The 22,316-nt window shown below is 47.7% G+C and overlaps 2 protein-coding genes across 5 annotated transcripts; both read right to left on the minus strand.

Annotated features, from left to right (window-relative positions):
• Window positions 1-5,078: 5,078 nt before the first annotated feature.
• On the minus strand, window positions 5,079-6,529 carry LOC103649981 (geranylgeranyl diphosphate reductase, chloroplastic-like). The gene has a single exon (NM_001323411.1). The coding sequence runs from the start codon at window positions 6,441-6,443 to the stop codon at window positions 5,106-5,108; it is 1,338 nt and encodes a 445-aa protein (NP_001310340.1). The 5' UTR covers window positions 6,444-6,529; the 3' UTR covers window positions 5,079-5,105.
• A 392-nt stretch (window positions 6,530-6,921) lies between these two features.
• On the minus strand, window positions 6,922-11,467 carry LOC100284614 (BCAS2 protein). 4 transcript variants are annotated; one of them, XR_563503.4, is made up of 8 exons: window positions 11,009-11,467; window positions 9,543-9,718; window positions 8,738-8,821; window positions 8,533-8,629; window positions 8,170-8,239; window positions 7,954-8,087; window positions 7,331-7,388; window positions 6,933-7,240 (listed from the first exon to the last, which is right to left on the minus strand). XR_563503.4 is itself a non-coding variant. In NM_001317967.1 (7 exons), exons 1-6 carry the CDS (start codon window positions 11,258-11,260, stop codon window positions 7,340-7,342), a joined length of 765 nt encoding a protein of 254 aa, NP_001304896.1. In that variant the 5' UTR covers window positions 11,261-11,409; the 3' UTR covers window positions 6,922-7,240; window positions 7,331-7,339. The 4 variants fall into 4 exon arrangements, 3 of the variants coding, with proteins under 3 accessions (NP_001304896.1, XP_020405370.1, XP_035821802.1); NM_001317967.1 differs by lacking the exon at window positions 8,533-8,629 and having other exon boundaries at window positions 6,922-7,240; window positions 11,009-11,409; XM_020549781.3 differs by lacking the exon at window positions 8,533-8,629 and having other exon boundaries at window positions 6,933-7,388; window positions 11,009-11,456.
• Between the last annotated feature and the right edge of the window lie 10,849 nt (window positions 11,468-22,316).

Genomic DNA, 22,316 nt, shown 5'->3' on the forward strand with positions numbered 1-22,316 from the left:
AAGGGGCTAGAGATTCTTCTGTTTCTCGCGCGGGGCCCCATAGCGCCAGTTACCGCCGGCAGCGGTCACCACTCGTTGAGAAAACGACGGGAGCCTCCCGTCGTCATTCCGGAGATAAAACCACAGGCGTTGCCACCCCTTGTTCGAAGACGCGAGGATAGCAGGGATGTACTGCTGCGCCCGCGCCTGCCTCAACTAGAGGATGCAGCCACCAGCCCGCACCGCCATGCGAACTCTTCTTTCTCCCGTTGTCGAGGCAAAAAGCTCAGCGGAGAAGAGATGGGTCCACAGGTCCCAGTGGGGGGCAATCCCCAAAAACCCTTCGCAAACCGTCGCGAAGATGGCTGCTTGTGTGATGGAGTTGGGGCTGAGATTGTGCAGCTCCACCCCATAGACGTGCAGAATCGCCCACATGAAACGACTTGTCGGCACTCCGAACCCCCGCTCATGAAAACAGACGAAGCTCAGCACATACCCCGGCGGCGGGGACGGGGCGGCTCCGCTCGGAGGGGCCATCCACTCCGGCTGCGGGTCACCAGAGAGAGGACGAAGCAAACCATCGGCAACAAGGGCTTCTAGATCGTCCGCCGTGATGGTGGAGAAAGGCCACGGGTCGCGCGGCGAAACAACGGTCACCCGGTCGGCCATCACCAAGCAGAAGAGGTGGCGGCGGAGCGGACAAGGTGCACGGTTTTCTTTCTCTGGCTTTCCCTCAGGTTGCGGAAACCTAAGTGGGAGGCGAGCAGCAGAGTAAAGAACCGTCACCGGTCCCTCTCCCGAATATATAAAGGCCCAGGCAAGACCCATTCAACACTTCGCCCGAACCCGCCGCGAGATTCAAAACTCAACGGCAAGACGCCCGTTCCTCGAACGGCTCGCGCACGCACAACGGCAGCCCTGCGAACCACTCGTCCCGTCGCACTAACTCTGCGGTAGGACAGGCGGCACCTTTGGCAGGTGAAGCAGGCGACGCTTCACCTCCGCCATAATGACCGCGTCAAAAAAGGTGCGCCACATCGTTCGATTTCGTATCCTTTTCCTCCTCCTATTTCTCTCTCTTGCTACAGGGACCGAGAAAGGGGATACTGCGAAAGGGATCCTTCTCCGCGAAGGAAGCGGGCCCCGAGCCCCCCTACTGATCAGAGGTTCGAAGGCTGGCCCCTCGGAAGGGTTCGACAGCCGCCTCAGAGCACTCGGGCTCCGAGCCCTCCTACTGATCAGAGGTTCGAAGGCTGGCCCCTCGGAAGGGTTCGACAGCCGCCTCAGAGCACTCGGGCTCCACACCCACCACTGGTCAGAGGTTCGAAGGCTGGCCCCTCGGATGGGTTCGACAGCCGCCTCGGGCCACTCGGGCTCCGCGCCCACTACTGATCAGGGGTTCGTAGGCTGGCCCCCGAAGGGTTTGACAGCCGCCTTAGAGCATGCAGAGCGAGGGATGACTCTGGGTACGTTTGATACATAGCCGAGGCTCAGGCTACGCTCCTGAGGTACCCTAGGACATTTCTGAGACCAGCAGGAGCGATTCTGTAACGGAATCCCATCAGAGGGAGGCATCGAGCCCTTAGACCCTATCAAACGGGACCAGGTCCAGCAAATCACCTGCAGGTACTTTTGGAGCGCGCCTCTGGGCCACTAGCTGACCCTTATCGAACGGGGCACGGGCGTCCACTCGGATCACCCGCTAGCAACTCACTGGAGACACCATGTTCGGCGCCCTCCGAGGGCAACATGGCGCTTCCCCCCTCCTCCTTGCGGAAAGGCGACGCATGGGCGTATGAAAAAAGCTGAGTCTGTCCCTGACCGTCCTCTCGCTCTGTGCGGAGGCTCGGGGGCTGCTCCCGCAAACCCGGCTCTAGCCAAACCGTTGACAGCGTCAACATACCAGCTCGAGAACTTGGAACCTGACCATGCACCCGGGCTACGGCCAGTTCGCATGAGGGAACAACCAGACCGGCCGAAGCATCACGAAACGCGCTAAGACCTCGAAGGAGTCAAACCACTCCTCCGAGGCCTCAGGGGCTACACCCGGCAGGTGCGCTCGCGCGCACCCACCGGAATGAAACGCAACCGAGAAAGGCCGGTCCCCTTGCAAAAAAGTGCGACAAAAGCCTCCAATCGAGTATCAACACTCCCTTCGAGGCTCGGGGGCTACTGTCGGGGACCATAATTAGGGGTACCCCCAAGACTCCTAATCTCAGCTGGTAACCCCCATCAGCACAAAGCTGCAAAGGCCTGATGGGCATGGTTAAGGTCAAGGCTCAGTCCACTCAAGGGACACGATCTCGCCTCGCTCGAGCCCAGCCTCGGGCAAAGGTATCCGACCCCGGAGGATTCACGTCTCGCCCGAGGGCCCCCTCAAGCGACGGACACACCTTCGGCTCGCCCGAGGCCCAGTCTTCGCGGAGAAGCAACCTTGGCCAGATCGCCACGCCATCCGACCGTATCGCAGGAGCATTTAATGCAAGTATCGACTGACACCTTATCCTGACGCACGCTCCTCAGTCGACAGAGCCGAAGTGACCGCAGTCACTTCGCCGCTCCACTGACCGACCTGACAGGAAAACAGCGCCGCCTGCCCCGCTCCGACTGCTGTGCCATTCGATAGAGTGAGGCTGACAGCAGCTAAGTCCAGCCTTGGGCGCCATGGGAAGCTCTGCCTCGCCCGACCCAGGGCTCGGACTCAACCTCGACCCCGGAAGACGGACTCTGCCTCGCCCGACCCCAGGGCTCGGACTCAGCCTCGGCCTCGGAAGACGGTCTCCGCCTCGCCCGACCCAGGGCTCGGACTCAGCCTCGACCCCGGAAGACGGACTCCGCCTCGCCCGACCCCAGGGCTCGGACTCAGCCTCGACCCCGGAAGACGGACTCCGCCTCGCCCGACCCCAGGGCCCAGACTCGACCTCGACCTCGGAGGAGCCTCCGCCTCGCCCGACCTCGGGCTCGGACCCGCCACGTCACAGGGAAGGCCATCATTACCCTACCCCTAGATAGCTCAGGCTGCGGGGGACAAGACCGGCGTCCCATCTGGCTCGCCCCGGTAAACAAGTAATGATGGCACCCCGCGTGCTCCATGACGACGGCGGCTCTCAGCCCCTTACGGAAGCAAGGAGACGTCAGCAAGGATCCGACAGCCCCGACAGCTGTACTTCCACAAGGCTCAAGCACTCCTCCGACGGCCACGACATCACATGAACAGGGCGCCAAAACCTCTCCGGCTGCCACGACGGCATGTACTTAGGGCTCTAGCTCCTCTCTGCTAGACACGTTAGCACACTGCTACACCCCCCATTGTACACCTGGGCCCTCTCCTTACGCCTATAAAAGGAAGGTCCAGGGCTCTCGTACGAGAAGGTTGGCCGCGCGGGAGAACGGGCCGACGCACAGGGCTCCCTCTCTCTCTCTCTCTCCCACGCGGATGCTTGTAACCCCCCTACTGCAAGCGCACCCGACCTGGGCGCAGGACAACACGAAGGTCGTGGGTTTCCCCTTTGCCGTTTCTCCCCCCTTTGTGCTCCATCTCGCGCCGACCCATCTGGGCTAGGACACGCGGCGACAATTTACTCGTCGGTCCAGGGACCCCCCGGGGTCGAAACGCCGACAGTACCCGACACGATAGGTGCGGGTATGGGTGGAGGTTTTGACCCGCAGGTGCAACCCGCATCCGACCCGAAGTTTCGCGGGCGTTGGTGCGGGTTTCTATTTTAACCCGTGGGTGACCCGCACCCGATCCAAATATTGGTTCATTCTTTATTTTGCATAAAAATAATTAAGATACAATACTAATTATTTTGAATAATTAACTTAGCTAATGATTCATAAAATATTCTGTTGCTGGTCAACGTGAAAAGGCTTAAAATCTATAGATATAACTCAATTATTGTTGTTACTCAATTACTTATACATGAATTATTTTTAAAAGTGTACATTAATGCCACGTTTGATCATTGGAATTGAATTTCATTCTAATAATAGTAATTTAGGTATATATCAATTAAGCTAATTTGATTTTATGTAAAATATATTTGTATACTATTATTAGTAAGATATCGGAGATATTTATGTGCTCCATTTTTATTATAAAGAAGTGAACCGAAGAGCGTCATGTAAGTTACAGAGTAAAAACAAATTCTAGTAATACATAAAATCATTTCCCATGCCCCACTCATGAATTTGAGATAGACTTATATCTGAACTTTGGAAAGTGATGAAATGTCAAACTCAAAGCTAAATAGGTTACTTTATTAAGTGAATTCTAATTTCCCTAAAACGAAGGTATCCAAATGCCCCCGCGAGAGTTTTTCATGACTCGATAGTTTGATTGCACGGTAACTTGATAGTTTGATAATTTTTACCGACATTAAAAACTTTTAATGTGATTTCTCTGTGACTTGTAGGTATATCCAGAGCACATGTGCTACCACAGGAGATAGGTTTGTACGAGGGTCTTGACTGGCTCTCGAACAACATTGCAAACAAGGTATTGATTACCAAACTCCACACACTCGTTTGCAAAATTATTGTAGTTTAATCAGCATTCCCATGATCTTTGAAATAAGTCGGACCTTTTTCGCTGCTTAGCATTACCAAGACTGTCATGTACTCATGCGGCACACTGACATACCAATGAACACAGGCCTGATTGGATATTTCTGCGGTTTCACGGAGCACATGGTGAGGCATTTTCCGCAGAAACGGAGCCATGGTCATTTTGATGATTGTTGTTTCATTGGAATGTTTAAGTGTTGTATTTCTTTGGTAGGCTTTTCAGAGAGCTGGTTTTGTTTTGTACTTATGTTGCGTGATTACTCTCAATACATGTTCCGATGTTAAGACACTGTAATTGGCCATTAGCGCTGGTAGATCGTTTACTGAGCAATTCAGTTCATTTTAATGCATCGCAATTGTGCTGTACGATAAGGTTATCACTTGACATTCGCATTGTGGGTATAGTTCGATATGTATCCGGTTCCTAACCACAGCTTATTCATGGCAAAGTTTTAAGATCTTTACCAAATTTCAAAGGAAGGGTATAAAATGCATTGAGAAAACGATGACAACGTCAATCGGCCACATCTTACATTATTATTATTCAGCAAAGCTCCTATCTAGCCTTGCAGCTCCAGCCGTCGCAGGCGCTCCACCTCCCTGCCGATGACGCCGCAGCGCACCATGCTGGCCACCGTCCGCCACAGCAGCCGGAGGTCGCCCCACGGCTCGCCAGGCACCATCCGCTTGTACAGGTAGCTTTCGAACGTCCGCCGCTGCACGTAGTCGTCGGAGCACATCTCCACCAGCGCCTCGCGGCCGGCATTCCCGCCGTAGAACACGCGCTGCAGCAGGTCCAGGAACCGGAACATGAGCAGGAACTCGTCGTCCCAACGCCGCAGGTAGCCGCGCCTCAGCCCGGCCTCCGTCACGGAGCCCGTGCGCGCCCACTCCTCCGCCATGGCCTGCCCGCACAGCCGCCCCGACTTTGCCGCGAAGTAGATGCCCTCGCCGGAGCACCGCGTGACGTACCCCGCCGCGTCGCCGACTAGGGCCACGCGCCCCACGACGCGGCGCGGGCGCGGGTGCTCTGGGATCGGGTGGGCCTCCACCTTGACTACGCGGCCGCCGGCGATCTTGGGGCCCGCGCGCGCCCGGATGCCGGACTGGAGGCGCTTGATCTCCGGCTTGGCGGCGACGGTGCCGGTCCCGACGGCCACGTGGTCGCACTTGGGGAACACCCAGCCGTAGAAGTCCGGGGACACGTCCCCGCCCACGTACATCTCGGCGAGGTCGTCGTAGTACGCCATGCCGGCGTCGGGGAGGCGGATGCGCTCCTGGAACGCGATGGCCGTCGTGTAGTCCCCGGCCCCGACCTCGCGCGCCACGCGGCTGTTGGCGCCGTCCGCGCCGACGATGGCGTCCACCTCCAGCACGCTCCGTCCCGCTCCCACGCCCTCCGGGGAGGACGAGATGTAGTGGACGAGGTAGGGGTCGGCGGGCCCCGCGGGGAGCGAGAGCGAGGTGACGAGGCCCGGGACGAGCTCGGCCCCGGCCTCGACGGCGCGGCGGCGGAGGAAGGAGTCGAGCACCTCGCGGCGGAGCATGGGGATGTGCGCCCCGGGGGGCAGCGCGCGGGAGAAGTCGGCTGCGAGGTTGGAGGGGGAGAGCACGCGCATCCGGGTGACGCGGCGGTCAACGAGGTCCCGCGGGATGGCGAACTCGTCCAGCATACAGAGTGGGATGGCACCGCCGCAGGGCTTGGCGCCCGCGGGGCTGCGCTCGAGGAGGAACGTCCGGGCCCCCGCCGAGGCCAGCGCCTCGGCAGCCGACGCGCCCGCGGGGCCACCCCCCACTACGGCGACGCGCAGCGTGCGCGCTGACGACGATGAGGAGGTGGTGGTGGCTGAGCAGGAGATGATGATGCGCGCTGGCGAATAGCAGGCGGCGGCGGCCATGGTTGTCGCTGTGGTTTGGGCGACTCCGGGAGATTCACTATGGGCTGGACGCTGGAGATTTCCTTCTTGGAGTCTAGCTGCAGGCGCGGTGTGGTGGCTCTGCAGTGGCAGTGTGACAGTTGGAATATGGGTAACAATATGATCTAAATTTTACAATAAAATTTAAGGATCTAATTAAAATCAAGTCTTATTTTTATTTATTTTTTAACTACAATTTATTTAAGGCACTATCATTTTATTAAGAAACATTTGGATCTTAATTCATTACCACCTCTACGTCCTCTACTTGGAACTCGGAAACGGGGGACGAGCCGTCCAGGTACGATTTCGAAGTGTCACTTGTTTACCGTTGGATCTAAAATGGACACATCAAGTGCTTTCAAACATACAGATTTAAAAAAAACCCGGGTTTTTGAAATGCACTGTCTGCAAACACTTGTAAGCGTGTTCAGAAGAGGGCAAAGCACAAGGTATTTTCAGAAACAAGCAGAAAATCAAACAGAAAAGCTTCATGTAAGAACTCAATGTCAACTGGAGAGTCTGCATACATCAGCTGCATTTCTCTTGCCACAAGTTAGGGCACTTCAACGGACAACAATACACGAATTTAGATTCTTCCTCTGCGAGGTGTTTTCAGGAGCACAGGTCATGGGATTGCTAGGCACAGTCCACATTGTTTTCAATATCAAACAGACTGTCCCATATGACAATTGCAGGACAGGTAATCACAATGGCTAATGAAACGTCCAGCTGCCAGACTCAAATGAAGCGTAGCTTCTTCCTTGCCACCTCTGTATCTGTAGTAGCAACAGCATAATTTTGTAAACATAACGGAAACAATGGCTGTCTCGTGGCGTCTCAACTTAACTGGACGGCACATAATGTACCTCAAATCCTCATGATGCTTGTGGGTCGGTTCCTGAGTTGTCGTCCATGGGCATTCCCCTGTTAACAAGTATTCTATCACGATTCATATGTATAGATGGAAAGGTCGGCCTGATCTGGTTAAAACATTTTCTGGGTAAACCCGCCCCAACCCGTAGGCCGTAGCTATTCTCCTCCGGTTTGGTACCCACAGATACGACAACAGCCAAGGTGGTGGCAGTGAGCGCCATGCAGGTGTCGTACAACAGATCGTAGGCCACACGGAAGAGGACATATCCGCCTCCGTGGAAGTAGATGATCAGCGGCAGCCAGTCATGGACGCCGGACCCGGACGGCACGAAGAGGCAGCACAGATGAGATGGGAAGGCAGGATTGTCAAGGTAGCGGCTGCAGTTTCTTTACTCAATTGGCAGGACCGGTATCAGCAACTTCAATAAGATAGGAAGGTGCACCGACAGCAGGAAGAAGATGAACCCACGGGTTAAGTGGTTTGGACACGATGCAAACCAGCATGTACATTGCCTCTATGTGCGGTTTGCTATGGTCTTCCTGGGTTGGGCTGGGTTGTAACCAGACTATGAACAGGCCTAGGGAGAGGGAGGGGGGAAGAAGAGAGTACACGTACAGTTCTTTTGCTTCAAGTTTAAGCTGATCAATATGATTCTGCAGGTCAACACAAGCAGCCTGAATAGCTATATTTTTTTGACACAGCTCCTGCCATTCCATTTTCAGGGCATGCAGCTGTCCTCCAGTATTTTGCTGATTAAAAAACAAATTATGAGCTGACAATGAAATATTATCATGACTCAAACTTCCAAATAAAGAGATCAATGCTTATAACCTGGTGGAACTTCCTCTCGCGATTGACATTTTCTATCCTTTCATTGTATTCTACAGCCATCTTTTGCATCCTGCATATAAGATGGCAGATCATGTCTCAAATCCATATAAGTGTGACACTGATTGGTAATATTTTAAACCTATAAAACATGTAGAGTGCTTCAGTGGACATCTAAGCTCGCACTATCACTGACATATCACACATAAGATCAACAAAATATGATTTAGATACATCATTTTTTGTCGCTTCCCAATAACTGATAGTGCAATCCGTAAACCAAACTAAGGGCACATTTAGTGCGGTTCCTCCGCAGGCACTCTGTTGCCGGAGCGGGAGCCCCGGAAACCAGCTTCGCATCCATACATGTAAAACAGCCCCAGTTCCTCTTCCACAGGTGCAGAAGCGTTTCTCCTCTCCTGGCTGTTTGGTGCAACTCCGGCTCCAGCCTCCGACGCCGAAGCTGCCAATGGAGCCATAGCCAGCATGGCACCAAACAGGCCGTGTTCTAAATGGAAGGCAAGAAAGAAGAGACACGACATTGTCAAGGACCACATAGACATTAACTTACCTAGACAGAACTGATTCCATTTGTCTGTTCTGGAGCTTCCAAACATCTACGCCATATTTCAGCATAAGCTCGAGATTCTCTATCCTGCAATACTAGCACTGTTTCAAAACATATTTTCAAAATAAGGCACCAATAAATTTCTATTTATCATAAACAGAAAAACAGATAAAGGTTTGTCCAGCAATAGAGTAACAGTAATGGCTTTTCCTTTTATTCATCACTTTTATGAGGCATGAAAGTTTCAAGATTTGAAATTTGAATACATTTACTAAAAATAACATGCAGGTTTAATGACAAAAATAATGTACTGTTAGATTATAATATTATGGCTGTCATTTCATAGTTATCACTTATCAAAACATATAAATTACAGAAATGAATGGTCAAATTCAAAATTGCCCTACAGAAATCATTGAAGAGAGTAATAAAAATATAGGCATCGTGAACTTGTGACCTTTATATTAAATGGGGTAGAAAATGCAACTACGCAGAGAAAAAGTTCATTAACTCAGCATGCAGCAGATTTTATGCATTTGTGGAGAAACAAGGGCACTATTCTGACTATGGCATGTCAGGAATGGTTATGGCAGCTTATCAGTACATACGTTAGAGTTAAGATTTTTTTCACATCACGCTAAACAACAGTGCAAGCCATATTCATTATTATACAAGCTATAAACTTGTAGCTGTCACAAAAATGCTTTACTTAGTTTCTACATAGACACACAGTTCTGCAAATAGGCATCTATGTTATAGAATGTGAATACATAACCCCTGATGCACCAAAAATAATACCTTGACTTACCTTATAATTTGATGCTGCAACTGGCTCTGAGCATTCCGTAGAGCCTGCCTCCAAGCGCCAACATCATTCCTCTTGTTCATTGGAGGTGGCTCCAAACCATAGCGAGACATATCTAGCATAAAAGGAGGTTTGCCAGCCCTAACACGTTCATATTCTTTAGAAAGCATAGGATGATTCTGAAACAAAAAATGATAGCATACTTTACGTTAATTACACCACACATAGATTTTCAAACAGTCAAAACCTGCGGATTTCTTGATTCAGATCAAGGTTCCGGTTTTGATATGACACAATAGTTAAAAATCAAGTATATCTAAGATATCTATGGACTATGGAATTGAAATACATGAAAAAGAAGATAGTAGCTTCACAAGGTCCAAGTTTAATAACAGTGCTCACTAAATAGTACAGAATATTCTGTTAAAAACTTCCAAGTCATGTTTCAATATTGAATTTCAATTAGAGATGCATACTTCATCATAAATGGTCAATGCTTGATCCTCAGACCTCAGTGTCATGACCAGATGAGGTGTAACCTCAAATCCATCAGAAGTAAACATCAATCAATCCATCGAACTAATAAAAGCATAAGCAGGTCCTTTTCTGAGCATTATTCCTTTATCTGAGCCCGAAGTAAACATCTAGCACAAAAATCCTTGATCTGTGCAGGATGTCCATCTAAAGTACTGTAACAAAAGACAGACTACAAGAGCATGATGCCCCAGCTTAACATGCACTGTTACAGAAACGGATCACAAAACTGTGACTGTTAGATGTTATACCTATTATACAACCCAATTAAGGGGGTGTTTGGTTTCTAGGGACTAATGTTTAGTCCCTTCATTTTGTTCCATTTTAGTATATAAATTGACAAATATAGAAACTAAAATAGAGTTTTAGTTTCTATATTTGATAATTTTGTAACTAAAGTGGAATAAAATGTAGGGACTAAAAATTAGTCCCTAGAAACCAAACACCCCCTAAATGGTTCGCAGGTAAAATGTAAAGGGGTTGTCAACTAAAACTTCAATTTCATATGCAATAGTTAATTAGTTATAAAGTCTAAACAATGCAGAGATACATTGACCCAACCAAGTTAATTTACTTAGGCGGTCTCCAACCAATTTAATAGAGGGAAGAGGGAGGTATTTAAATATGAATAGAGAATGTGAATAGGGGGATTTGAGAGGGGGAATGGTTGGATTCAGCCTTAGAGCTCCACAAAATCTAAATAACGAAAACATATATTTATAATCCATCCAGCTAACTTGGTTCACTGTGACCTCTACAACTGCAAACCCTAGCTCCCGCACGACCCTCCTTTGAACCCTAAACGCAGATCGCACCTGCTAACATCGACGAAGCTGCAACCTTATGCTAAGCCCCTAACATCCGCGGAGAAAACGTAATGGGTTCGAGCTACTCCCCAATATACCTTTGGGGCTAAGAAATCTCTGCAACTGTACCTCGAATCCGGCGGTGGGAACAGGGGGCAGGTCCCGGAGGAAGTCTGCAGGCTTGCGCTTCCCTCGGCGCATCTCCTCCTCGACGAGGCGATCGACCTCCCGCTTCACCGCCGCATCGCCGTAGTCGCCGTCGATGTAGGGCAGCGCGTCAATGGCCTCCGCGTCCGGCACCGCGCGCCAGGGCCCCGCAGCGGGGTCGGACGGCGGAGGCGCCTCAAGCATGAGAACCTCTCTCGTCGCCGACGAGGCCATCGCGTCAGGCTGTAGCGGCGCAGTCGAGAGTCGAGACTCGAGAGAGAGAGGGAAGCAGTCGCGTAGGCCGGCGCGGAGGAGGAAGCGGAGGTGGGATGGCCGGATGGAGATGGAGGAAACGCGGCGCACGTGGGCCGTTTGGCGTTTTGGATTGAGCACGGTTCGAAAGGCCCGTGTCTACTGTTTTTTTTTTCTCTCTAGGGAGAGAACCCGTCAGCACTCTATTGAACCATTGAACTGGTGTGAATGAACATTCTTTTTTTGTTGAAAGCTAGAAACGAGATATCCATGCATCACATCGTTTCTATCTGATATCTCCATTGTATATTTGTCGTTAAAACTGAAACCTATCCATTAACTTACTTCAGGTTTGTTTCAACTCATTGATTATATAATTGTTGGCACAGATCTGAGTGCTAATCAATGGGATTTGTTTCGCTTGACTCTCTGCGGCGGTGCGGACGGTCCACGACCTGACGGCAGGAGCAGGTTTCGCTGCATCGAGTCGGACGATCCACGTGTGCGCAGGAGCGTGGCGTTCGCTAACAGCACCTAGACCTCGCCTACTGGGAGGGACCCGTCAGAGAGGACTGATACTAGGGTTTATCTTGGGGTCGGCAGGCCACCTAAGATGCCTTCAGATGACGTAGAGTCAAAGAGATGTGAGGATTGAGATAAATAAGACTACGTTACTGGCTACTTCTAGGGCAAAAAGTAAAGGAACGGAAGATATATTGATTTGATTCGATTGTTAGTGTCTACAATCGATCGTATACCTTCATAAATATAAGGGATGTCTAGACTCATTCCTACGCGTTCGCCAACAGAATCCACGGTTTTAAATGGATAAACACGCACGGAAAAAGGGCTTATCCGCCTCATCTAACCTAACCATGGATCATCTGTGTCTATGAGCGGACCATTCGCGGCCCGAATGTCCAGCTACAAAGTCAGACCATTTGACCTCTCCAGGGGGCACATATGGTGCTCAACACATGAACCCTACCTTTTGGAAAAGCTGAGTGAACCAAAAGCATATGATACAAGGCATTATCAACCTAATGTGTAAACATATATGCATGTAGCATCCCAAAAATTCAAATCTTGGAATTTTCTCAAACTTGCTCTAAATTCAAAATGAATTTCAAATTTCATTTTAAAATGTTTGTTTGCAAGTTGATATCATCAAATAAAATATAGTGGTCTATATTGTCTCTAAAATCCTCCTCAAAATATCCTACAAATATTTCCCCGGTGATCACCCTCAAACTCTTTCAGAAATACTGCCCAAATATTCCACCGATATATCTCCAAGTATTTTCTTCCTGAGAAATACCTTCAGAATCATTTTTGAAGTCCCTACAAATATTTTCTTCATAACTTTCCTCATGCTCACACGTATATGTATGCCTCCGGTGTCATACATTGAGCTCTACAAGCTAATTACACTCATATAAGACAAATCCATGCTAATCTCCCACTAATCCTCTCATCCTCCCACTAATCCTCTCATCCTCCCACTAATCCTCTCATCCCTCCCCCTAATCCCCCCACCATGGCTATAAAAAGAGGGGCAAGGGCCTCCTCTCATCCCACCCCAAGCCATTTCATGGCAACTCCCTCCCTCCCCCCCACACCCACACGCCCACTCCCACTCCACCTCCCACACAAGCACCCACTAGCACAAGGATCGTTCGATCGTTCGTCCCCCTGTTCTTAGTTTGTTCGTTCGTTCGTCCGATCGTTCATGGTTCGTTCGTCCGTTCGATCGATCGTTCGTCCGTTCGTTCGTCCAAATAATCTTTTTCATGCCGTTATGCTGCCGAAATTTTGATCGTTCGTTCGTCTGATCATTCGATCGTTCGTCCGTTTGTTCGTCCAAATAATCTTTTTCCTGCCGTTATGCTGCCGAAATTCCGATCGTTCATCGTTCGTTCATAGTTCCTATTCATCGTTCGTTCATAGTTCCTATTCATCGTTCGTTCATCGTCACTATTCACCGTTCATCGTTCGTTCACTGTCACTATTCACTGTCACTATTCACCGTTACTATTCATAGTTACTATTCATAGTTACTATTCATCGATCATCCGATCACCCCAAATTTCAATTACTCATCTATCATGCTGTCCAGTCCACCTAAGACCAGCCAGACCCATATTCCAGTCATACGAACTCCGGTGACCATGATTTTCATTCCAGTAGGGAACTTCCCATCTGGTCACCCATCCTAGATTTCTCCAAGTTGAGCACGCTTAACTTTAGGATTCTTTCAAGCCAGACTTCCAAAAAGAAAGGCAAACCATGTTTGTATGGATACGTCTTCAATCCTATAAAACCTGGCCCAAGATACCACAGCCCACTCGGACCAGAATACCACAGCATTCCAGCTATTTGGGTCCCGCCTCACTGCTGTCTGATGTGACACAGTAGGTAGGAACAGTTTCCACCAACATAAACCTCTGCCCAAGAAAAGCCCAAAAATAATTCCTCGCACCCCGCTCAAAAATACATTTGTATTTTTGATTTTCCAAATATCTCTAAATATTCAAATTGTAGAATATTCCAAGAATATTCCTTTCCTTTTCTTTTTCTCCCTATGATTATAAAATCCAAAACTCCTCCATCCAAACTCAGATTTCAGTCATTCTTGTTTCTAAAATTCTTGTCAAACTATTCCCTATCCAACCATGTCATCCCTTAAGCATGGTTCATATTCCAGAAAACTCCCAAAATACTCTTGTCCCATATTCTGCCTATAACTCTCTTGTTCATATTAAGTCAGACGATTCATTCGTCACTATTCTCACCAACAGTGAACTTCACTGTGCTACACCACATACACCCAGCTATAAATACACCCAGCTACCCTGTCCCTCTCCACACACACTCAACACCCTCAGCCAAGGCAAACACCCCACCCACTCAGTTACTCCGCTCTACCGGCTACACGCATAGTGTCGCTTCGTCTCCAATCCACCCTCCTGGTAAGCACCTTTTCTCCACCACTAGCAGTATCTCAACACCACATGACACGTATTCTACTCAAGACTCTACCCATCCATATATCGCTATTCTGACCACTATACTAAATATTTGTTGGTATACTTGTTGGTTTGTATGTTTGCTTGTTCATGTTACATAGTTATCGGAGCGTTCGTGCCGTCTCGTGGAGGCCAGATCTGCAAGTCTACGCCAGGCAGTGGAGCTAGAAGCCAGTTCTGCGAGCTCCTCTTCCCCTTCGCCGGATAAGCACGGCAAGCTCACTGGATCCCTTTGATGCATAAATTACCTATGATTTTTCAACCACAACCCTCAACCTGTTATTTTATGCATGATATGATTTTGAGACAAGTTATTATGGCCACCCAGCCGCTTGCCGCAATCAATCCTTGATATATTTGTTACAAATGATTTGAGAAAAGGTGTGAGTTTTCAAAAGAAAATGCTTTCCAAAATGTGTATGATGAAGGGTTTTCATCCTTATCACCTTTGAGTAGGGATGATCAGGGACTCCCTGGTTTAGGGGAGGGCCTAAGGTGAAGGCTCAGCTGGTTTAGGCGTGAGCAGAAGGATTGTCCCCTCATATAAGGACCGGTTTGTCATCTTTCACTACATGTACTCACGATAAGTACAACCACTTGAGACTGTGTGGGCAGTCACTCAATCTGAACTCGTACGGTCCAACCCCAGGGTTATGAAGGCTGGGGAGCACCGGGAGGATAAGGAGGGGGAATGTTTTGTCCGGTTTGGACATGGCGGTGGCCTGACTCCTTCCGGTATTACCGTTAAGGTTAGGACGTGCGAGGAAAGAAAGAGATTCGGCATTCGGGTCTCACGACGGTGAGATCGCAGAAACCGGACTAGTGGGTAAAGTGTACACCTCTGTGCAGAGTTTGAAAACCTATTCGAATAGTCCGTGTCCATAGGAATGGACGAGTCTGGTATGGTATGGCAATTAATGTTTTGTTTTCAAAAAAGGGTGCGTTTGAGAAAAATGTTTTTAAAAGGTCCGACGGTTGAGCCGTGAGCTGTGGTGGACGGAAAGTCCAGTAGCTATTTTTGAAAATGAAAACCAATGGGAAACTGCTGAGATACCTGGATGGTTTAGTCCAGGGGATTTTGTTCTATATTGAAAAACTTCCTGCTCCTTTGGGAGAGGATGCGCTTTGCAAAATACAAAATGTTTTACAAAACAACCCTGCATAAAATATTGTTGTTTCTGCAAAATATCCTGAGCTCCAGGTATTCCATGCATTATATCTGATTTCCCCATTCCGCGGGTGAAGGTGGGCTGCTGAGTACGTTTGTACTCACCCTTGCTTATTTGTTGTTTTTCAGAAAAAGGAGAACGGGTAAGAGTTACGACTGTTCCCAACCTTGCCTGTGGCTGTTGGACCGCTGATTTGCTTCGCTGCGTATATCGGGCTGCTTCAGCCCCACTCTGATGATATGTCCCGAGTTGTGGACCAACTCTTAAAGTTGATCGCCGCCTTTATAGGTTTGTATCGTTTAAGCAGATATGTAATCATCTGATGTATAAATGTGTTTACTAGCCTCCTGGGACTAGTAATTGTATCACATTTGAGTCCCAGAGGATTGGGGCGCTTCAATGCATTACTAGATATTACCCGCGTGACTCTGTAAGGCCCTTCCCAACTTAGGGACAACTCGCCAAACTTCTAATCCTTGCTCCTTAGTGGCAGTATCGTTTTCTAGACTAGGTCTACAACCAGGAATGACTTAGCTTTCACTGTCTTGTTATATGCCTTGGCGACTATGACCTTGTCCCTCTCAATCTCCTTGAGAGCCATCATCCTCTTGTCGGTTACCTCATCAATGTTGTCCATTATTAGATCATGATAGTCACCAACAGTCAGATCATTCTGCCTAGCAAATCTAATAGCGTTTAGGCTTATCTCCACAGACAACACTTCTTCATGTTCATACACAAGCTCAAAGGGGGGACTTTAGTAGCACGGTGTTTAGATATTCTATGAGCTCATAATGCCTTAAAAATCACCTTGTAACAGTGTTTAGGATGGTTGGCTATCTTCATTTTAATAAAGCTAATCAATGTCCTATTACTCGACTCGGCATGACCATTGGCCTAAGCGTAATATGCAGAAGAATTGAGCAATTTAATCTTGTATAATTCAGCAAGCACGTGTACCTCCTTTGACATGAAAGAAGTTCCGTGATCGGTGGTCAGAGTCTGGGGGTGTCGAATCTATGGATAATATGCTTTGGCACAAACTTAATTACCTCCTTGTGTGTCATGTTCTTCTGAGCAACAACTTTTGTCCATTTAGTGAAGTAGTCTGTGGCAACTAGCACAAACCGATGCCCTTTCGACGACGAAGGATGAACCTCTCTGATAAAGTATAAACCCCATCCCCTGAATGGCCAAGGTTTGATAATAGGATGCAGCTTGGCAGCAGGCACCAGCTGTAGATCACCAAACTTTTGACATACTTGACAACCTTTGTAGTACTTAAACAATCAGCTATCATGTCAGGCCAATAGAAACTAGATCTTCTCAGAAGCCACTTCATCTTAGGAGTCGATTAGTGGGTACCACAAATGCCTTCATGTACTTCGGTCATAGCTAATGTAGTATCATCAGGGTCCAAGCACTTAAAATATCACTAGGATTTTGGTGATACAGTTCATTATCGATAAGAACGTACTTAAAGGTCATCCGCCGAACACATCTATCGATATTGACACTTGGATCACGCAGGTACGTTATTAAAGGCATCCTCCAATCAATTGTATCGGTTATGTCATCAATCAAATCGATCGGAGCGAAGTCTTTACCGGCGCCGGATGGTCTTCAGATTAGGGCCAGACGATCTTACGCTATTGTGGACGGTCCACGACCTGGGAAGCCAACGTGTCTTTGATTATTGGATTTCCAGAAATATGAAATTCCTCTCGTGTTATCCGATAACCTGAGGCTTCTTGTGCTAAGCTATTTGCTCTAAATTCTGAGCTCTAAATATATGCCAAATGTCAAATTCATCAAAAGATCGCATAATGACTAAACATCTCTACATTTAGCATACTATCTAAACCTTGATACTCTCCCAAAAAATTTTGGACAACCAGCTGAGAATCACCGAATATTTTTACATGTGTTACTCCCATGTAACTCAAAAGTTTTAAGCCAAACAAGAGGGCTTTTGAAAGGGAAACAACCTTTACCATTTTCCCTAAATTGATTTTGATGATTGATGACCATCGCAACCTAATGGACTAACTAGTTTGTCTAGTTGATTATTTCACGGGTGCATAAGTCTATCCATCTCAATTCTAAGTCGATGTCACACCCGGATTTAAGGGCAAACCCAGGTGCGAATCAAGTGTGCTAGGATCAAGTCTCACACATATGATGACTCATGGTACAGAAACGAATGTCACATCTTTAATATATAATGAAGTTCTATACAAAATAGTTAAATAATTATATCATACGAATACAACAATCTAGCAACCATAGTTGACTGGGAGACGACGACCTAGACCTCTCACGAACTCATCGCGACATCCTTCATGCTCCTCATCCTGCGGTACATGTTCTTGACCTGGGGGATGTGAGTACAACAAGAGTGAGTTCACATACGTTCATCGCTCAACAAGTTATGGGGAATAATGTGCATGAGCTCACTTATAGTGGGGCTCATGTGAAGTGTAAGGCTTACCAAAGGAAATGGTTAATGTTGAGCATTGCTTTTAAAGTTGGTCAAAGTTTTATTAGCAGTTACTGAGTATAAGTATATACCAACCCAAATAAATGAGAGATCACAATTAATAACAACACCCACAGTGCAATGCATATGACAAATTAAGTTTAGTTCCATAAATTACTCATGTGAGGGTCCGAGCCGCTCATGATCGTCAGCACGACTGATATACCAGTTTTACACTCTGCAGAGGTTGCGCATCTTTACCCACAAGCCGTGTTACCCATTTGCCACGGGGTCATGAATCCCATACACCTCTACCGAGGATGCAAAGCAGGGTAGCACTACGAGGCCTTTACAAAGTTCCACTAGCTTCAAAAACCCGCTACAGTTTCTGAGAAGGGCGATATAGGAACCCTCATCCGGAAAGCCATCGCAACGTGATTGACCCGAGAACCTCCTATACCACAACTCCTATACCGCTCTTGCCCCTTTTGGGTAAGGTAGTCCTCCACTAGCTTTCCTAATTAGTCAGCCAAGGGCATCCCATACCACCCTTGTGGTAGCACTGTTTTTCCGGGTGGTCGATCCATGTTCCAATTAACATAATGATCTTACCATGAATAGTAATTAAAACAAAAACAAAATTGGAACATGATCATAACATAACATTAATTTCCTAAAACTAGGTAGACCAATAGCAAATCTACCCAATAGTTCTTTTGTTTGCAAGGTGTGGGATAAACAATGCTAGGGAATCCAATTAGGTCCCATCAAATTAACCTGAGCATGTCACAGTGATTAAGGAGAGAATGTTATTAGGTAGAGAAAAGTGATCAAGGGCACAACTTGCCTTAGACTTGAGATCCTAGGTCCTTTACAAAATTAGTCTTTGGTGATTCGTGACCTCGCTGCTACTCGTAGCAATACATACAAATAGACAAGGAGTACATAAAAATAACATTACACCAAACATGAGAATAAACAACGTAAGAATCTTCTACATGATGCTACGAGATCGTAGGTTCGAAAACGACTAAAATCAAGGTTATGGTTGAAAAGATATGGCTCCCGAAAGACATATGTGATTAGGAAGTTAATACTAGGTCTTATGTTGATTTTATAAATCATGTGAGAAATATATTTTAAGGAATTCACTAATTCAACTTTACTCTAAGTCATAACTTGATTAGAGGTTAAATTTTAGTTCAATTATAGCTATGATATATTAACTTTGATTAGAAGGATTAATCTACTAAGCATAGGTTAAATGAATGTCTATTTTTGAAAACATATTACATGATAAAATAATGTTATGAAAGCGTAGGTAATATTATTACGGAGCCAACGCAACTAGAACGGACTAATTCAGATCTAAAACGAAGAAGTTATGAACCAAATAAATTTTGGGTGGTTTATTATTAAATTTTATGCTGAAAATAACCTCGAGGGATGGTTTTATAAAAAACTAGGGAACCTATTGTAAGATTTTCCCACGGAAGGGGGACGACGAGTTTAATATAACAAAGGCGAGGGGCTCAACGACCGAAGAGGTATCGACCAACCAGATCTGTCCGATCACTACTCAACTGTCACGATTAGATATCAAGTAAAGTGAATCAGTATGAGGTCGTGGCCATCAGATTGCTGATCGACGGCACAGGTTTTAAAGAATCAAGGTCCCACTGGGATAGTCTAGATCGAATCTAATGGCTGAGATGGACTCTACAAACTGGCACGGATCAAACTAATCGCAGTCGTTGGTGAAGGGATCAGCGGTCCACACACTTCTTCCCCCATCCAAGCCCGGTACGACGGCACCGCCCAACGCCCACAGTAGCTCCCCGCCGGTGCAAGCCACCCCACGCCCAGACCATCCCAAGGATCGCCGGTGATCGGAAAGGAAGGCAATGGAAAGGGTGAAATCGAGGAAGGCCCTCATACCTGGAATTGAGCAACGGAACCCGTTGTCCACGGAGCCATGCGGACCTGAGGTATTCTTGAACTCCGACGAGCAATTCCATTGTACCCGGCCACCCCAGCGGCACTGGTGGAGATCCCTGACCTGCCTTGGACTCCAAACGGCACCATCGGTGAAGTCCCATGGCGGTGACAACCTTTCTCTCCGCGCGCACGTTGCCCCCGAGGGTGAGGAGGAGGGGCCACGAGTTCGATTTTATAGCATGGGGCGAGGGCGAGCTTGGCCTGTCTAGTTCCGAGATTAGCGCAGATTTTAGGGGGGATTTTTTTGTGGCTCCCCGGGCGCCATGTCTGTTACTCGAGAAAGCAGGGGGAGAAGATGAAGATGCCTGAAAGGGAAATGTGCTTAATCATTGCCAATAATCGATTTTGGTGGTTGACGTCCATCACAAACCACATGGACTAATTAGTTTGCCAAGATGTCTTTTATCTTAGGTGCATAAGGTTCAACATAAACCAAGAAAGAAATTAAGTTGGGGACTCAACAAGTTTGGAGCAAAGACTTGAGAGTGTGCTGCTAGTGGCGCACCGGATAGTGTCCGGTGCCCTAGGCCGAGCACCAAGCGAACTACTCACTCTCGGGGTTTTTAGGGCGCTGTGCTATAATTCACCGAACTGTCCGGTGACCCATTGGAGCAACAGTCACTACACGCAACAGTCGATTGCAAAAGTAAACAGTGAAGTGAATAGTGCGTGGTCAGAAGTCAGTGCACTGTCCGATGCAACTACAGGACAAAGAACTCCAACGGTCAACCGCTCCAAACCCCAAAGAGTGTGCTGACGTGGCACGCACCGGACAGTGAACAGTACCTGTCTGGTGCACCACCAGACTGTCTGGTGTGCCCATCGATAGCAAAAACAGCCAATGGCTAGGAAGTGGTTGAAGGCTATAAATACCCCACTCAACCACCTCCTTCAATGGCATCCATGTTTTCTGAAGTTCACATTCAATACAAGAGCAATAACATTCACTCTAAGAAACATTCCAAAGATAAAATCCTCTCCAAGCCTCCAAATCAATTCAATTCATTAGTGACTTGAGAGAGGGTGTTTTTGTGTTCTTTTGTTGCTCCCGTTGCTTGGATTGCTTTCTCCTCTCTATTCTTATTCTCATAAGTGCTTTGTAAAGCTAGCAAGAGACACCTAAGTGTGTGGTGATCCTTGCGGGGTCTTAGTGACCCAAGTGATTAAGGAGAAGCCTCAACCGGTCTGTGTGACCGATTGAGAGAGGGAAAGGGTTGGATAGACCCGACCTTTGTGGCCTCCTCAACGGGGACTAGGTTCTTTGGAACCGAACCTCGGTAAACAAATCATCATGTTCATTTGTGTGACCTTCACTTGATTTGTTTTCCCCTCATTCCTCTCTCCAAAGTTCTCTCGCTAATATTGTTTGAGTTTGCTCCCAAACGTTATCCGCATTGATTGAGAAACTCTAAGCAAAGAGAACTATCTTCCGCATTTCAATTTAACTCTAACGCTAACCCTAGCCTTAGTGCATGTTTAAAGTTTATAAATTTCAGGTTTCGCCTATTCACCCCCCCTCTAGGCGAATTTCAATTGGTATTAGAGCCAGTGCTTCATTAAGAGTCTAACAAACTCGAAGTGATGTCTGGAGATCATGCAAAGAGAGATATTGTTACCGGCGACAAGGCCATAGGCTCGGGAAGGACTCTATCAAGGGAGTCCGGCAACAAATACAAGGAGGAAACATCTTCCTCCATCAAGTCACATAGGAAGGGTGACAAGAAGAAAAAGAAAATGAAGAAGGTGGTCTACTACGAGACCGACTCTTCATCACCTTCCACATCAGGCGCCGAGTTTACAACTTCGAAGCGCCACGAGCGTAAGAAGTATAGTAAGATGCCTCTTCGCTATCCTCGCATTCCAAAGTGCGCTCCTTTACTTTCGGCACCCCTAGGCAAACCACCATATTTTGATGGTGAAGATTATTGTATGGGGAGTGATAAAATGAGGCACCATCTAACCTCACTCCACAAAAGCATATGGGATATTGTTGAGTTTGGAGCGCATGCACCACAGGCAGGCGACGAGGACTACGACTCGAATGAGGCCGCCCAAATTAGGCGTTTTAATTCTCAAGCAACCTCTATACTCCTCGCCTCCCTTTGTCGAGAGGAGTATAATAAGGTGCAAGGGTTGAAAAATGCCAAAGAAATTTGGGACGTCCTCAAAACAGCGCACGAGGGGGACGAGGTTACCAAGATCACCAAACGTGAGACGATCGAGGGAGAACTCGGTCGATTCGTCCCCAACAAAGGAGAGGAGCCGCAAGCAATGTACAACCGGCTCAAGATGATGGTAAATCAAGTGCGCAACCTCGGGAGCACCAAATGGGATGACCATGAAATGGTCAAAGTTATTATAAGATC

The sequence above is a fragment of the Zea mays genome, chromosome 3 (genome assembly GCF_902167145.1).
Source record: "Zea mays cultivar B73 chromosome 3, Zm-B73-REFERENCE-NAM-5.0, whole genome shotgun sequence".
NCBI classification, from domain to species: domain Eukaryota; kingdom Viridiplantae; phylum Streptophyta; class Magnoliopsida; order Poales; family Poaceae; genus Zea; species Zea mays.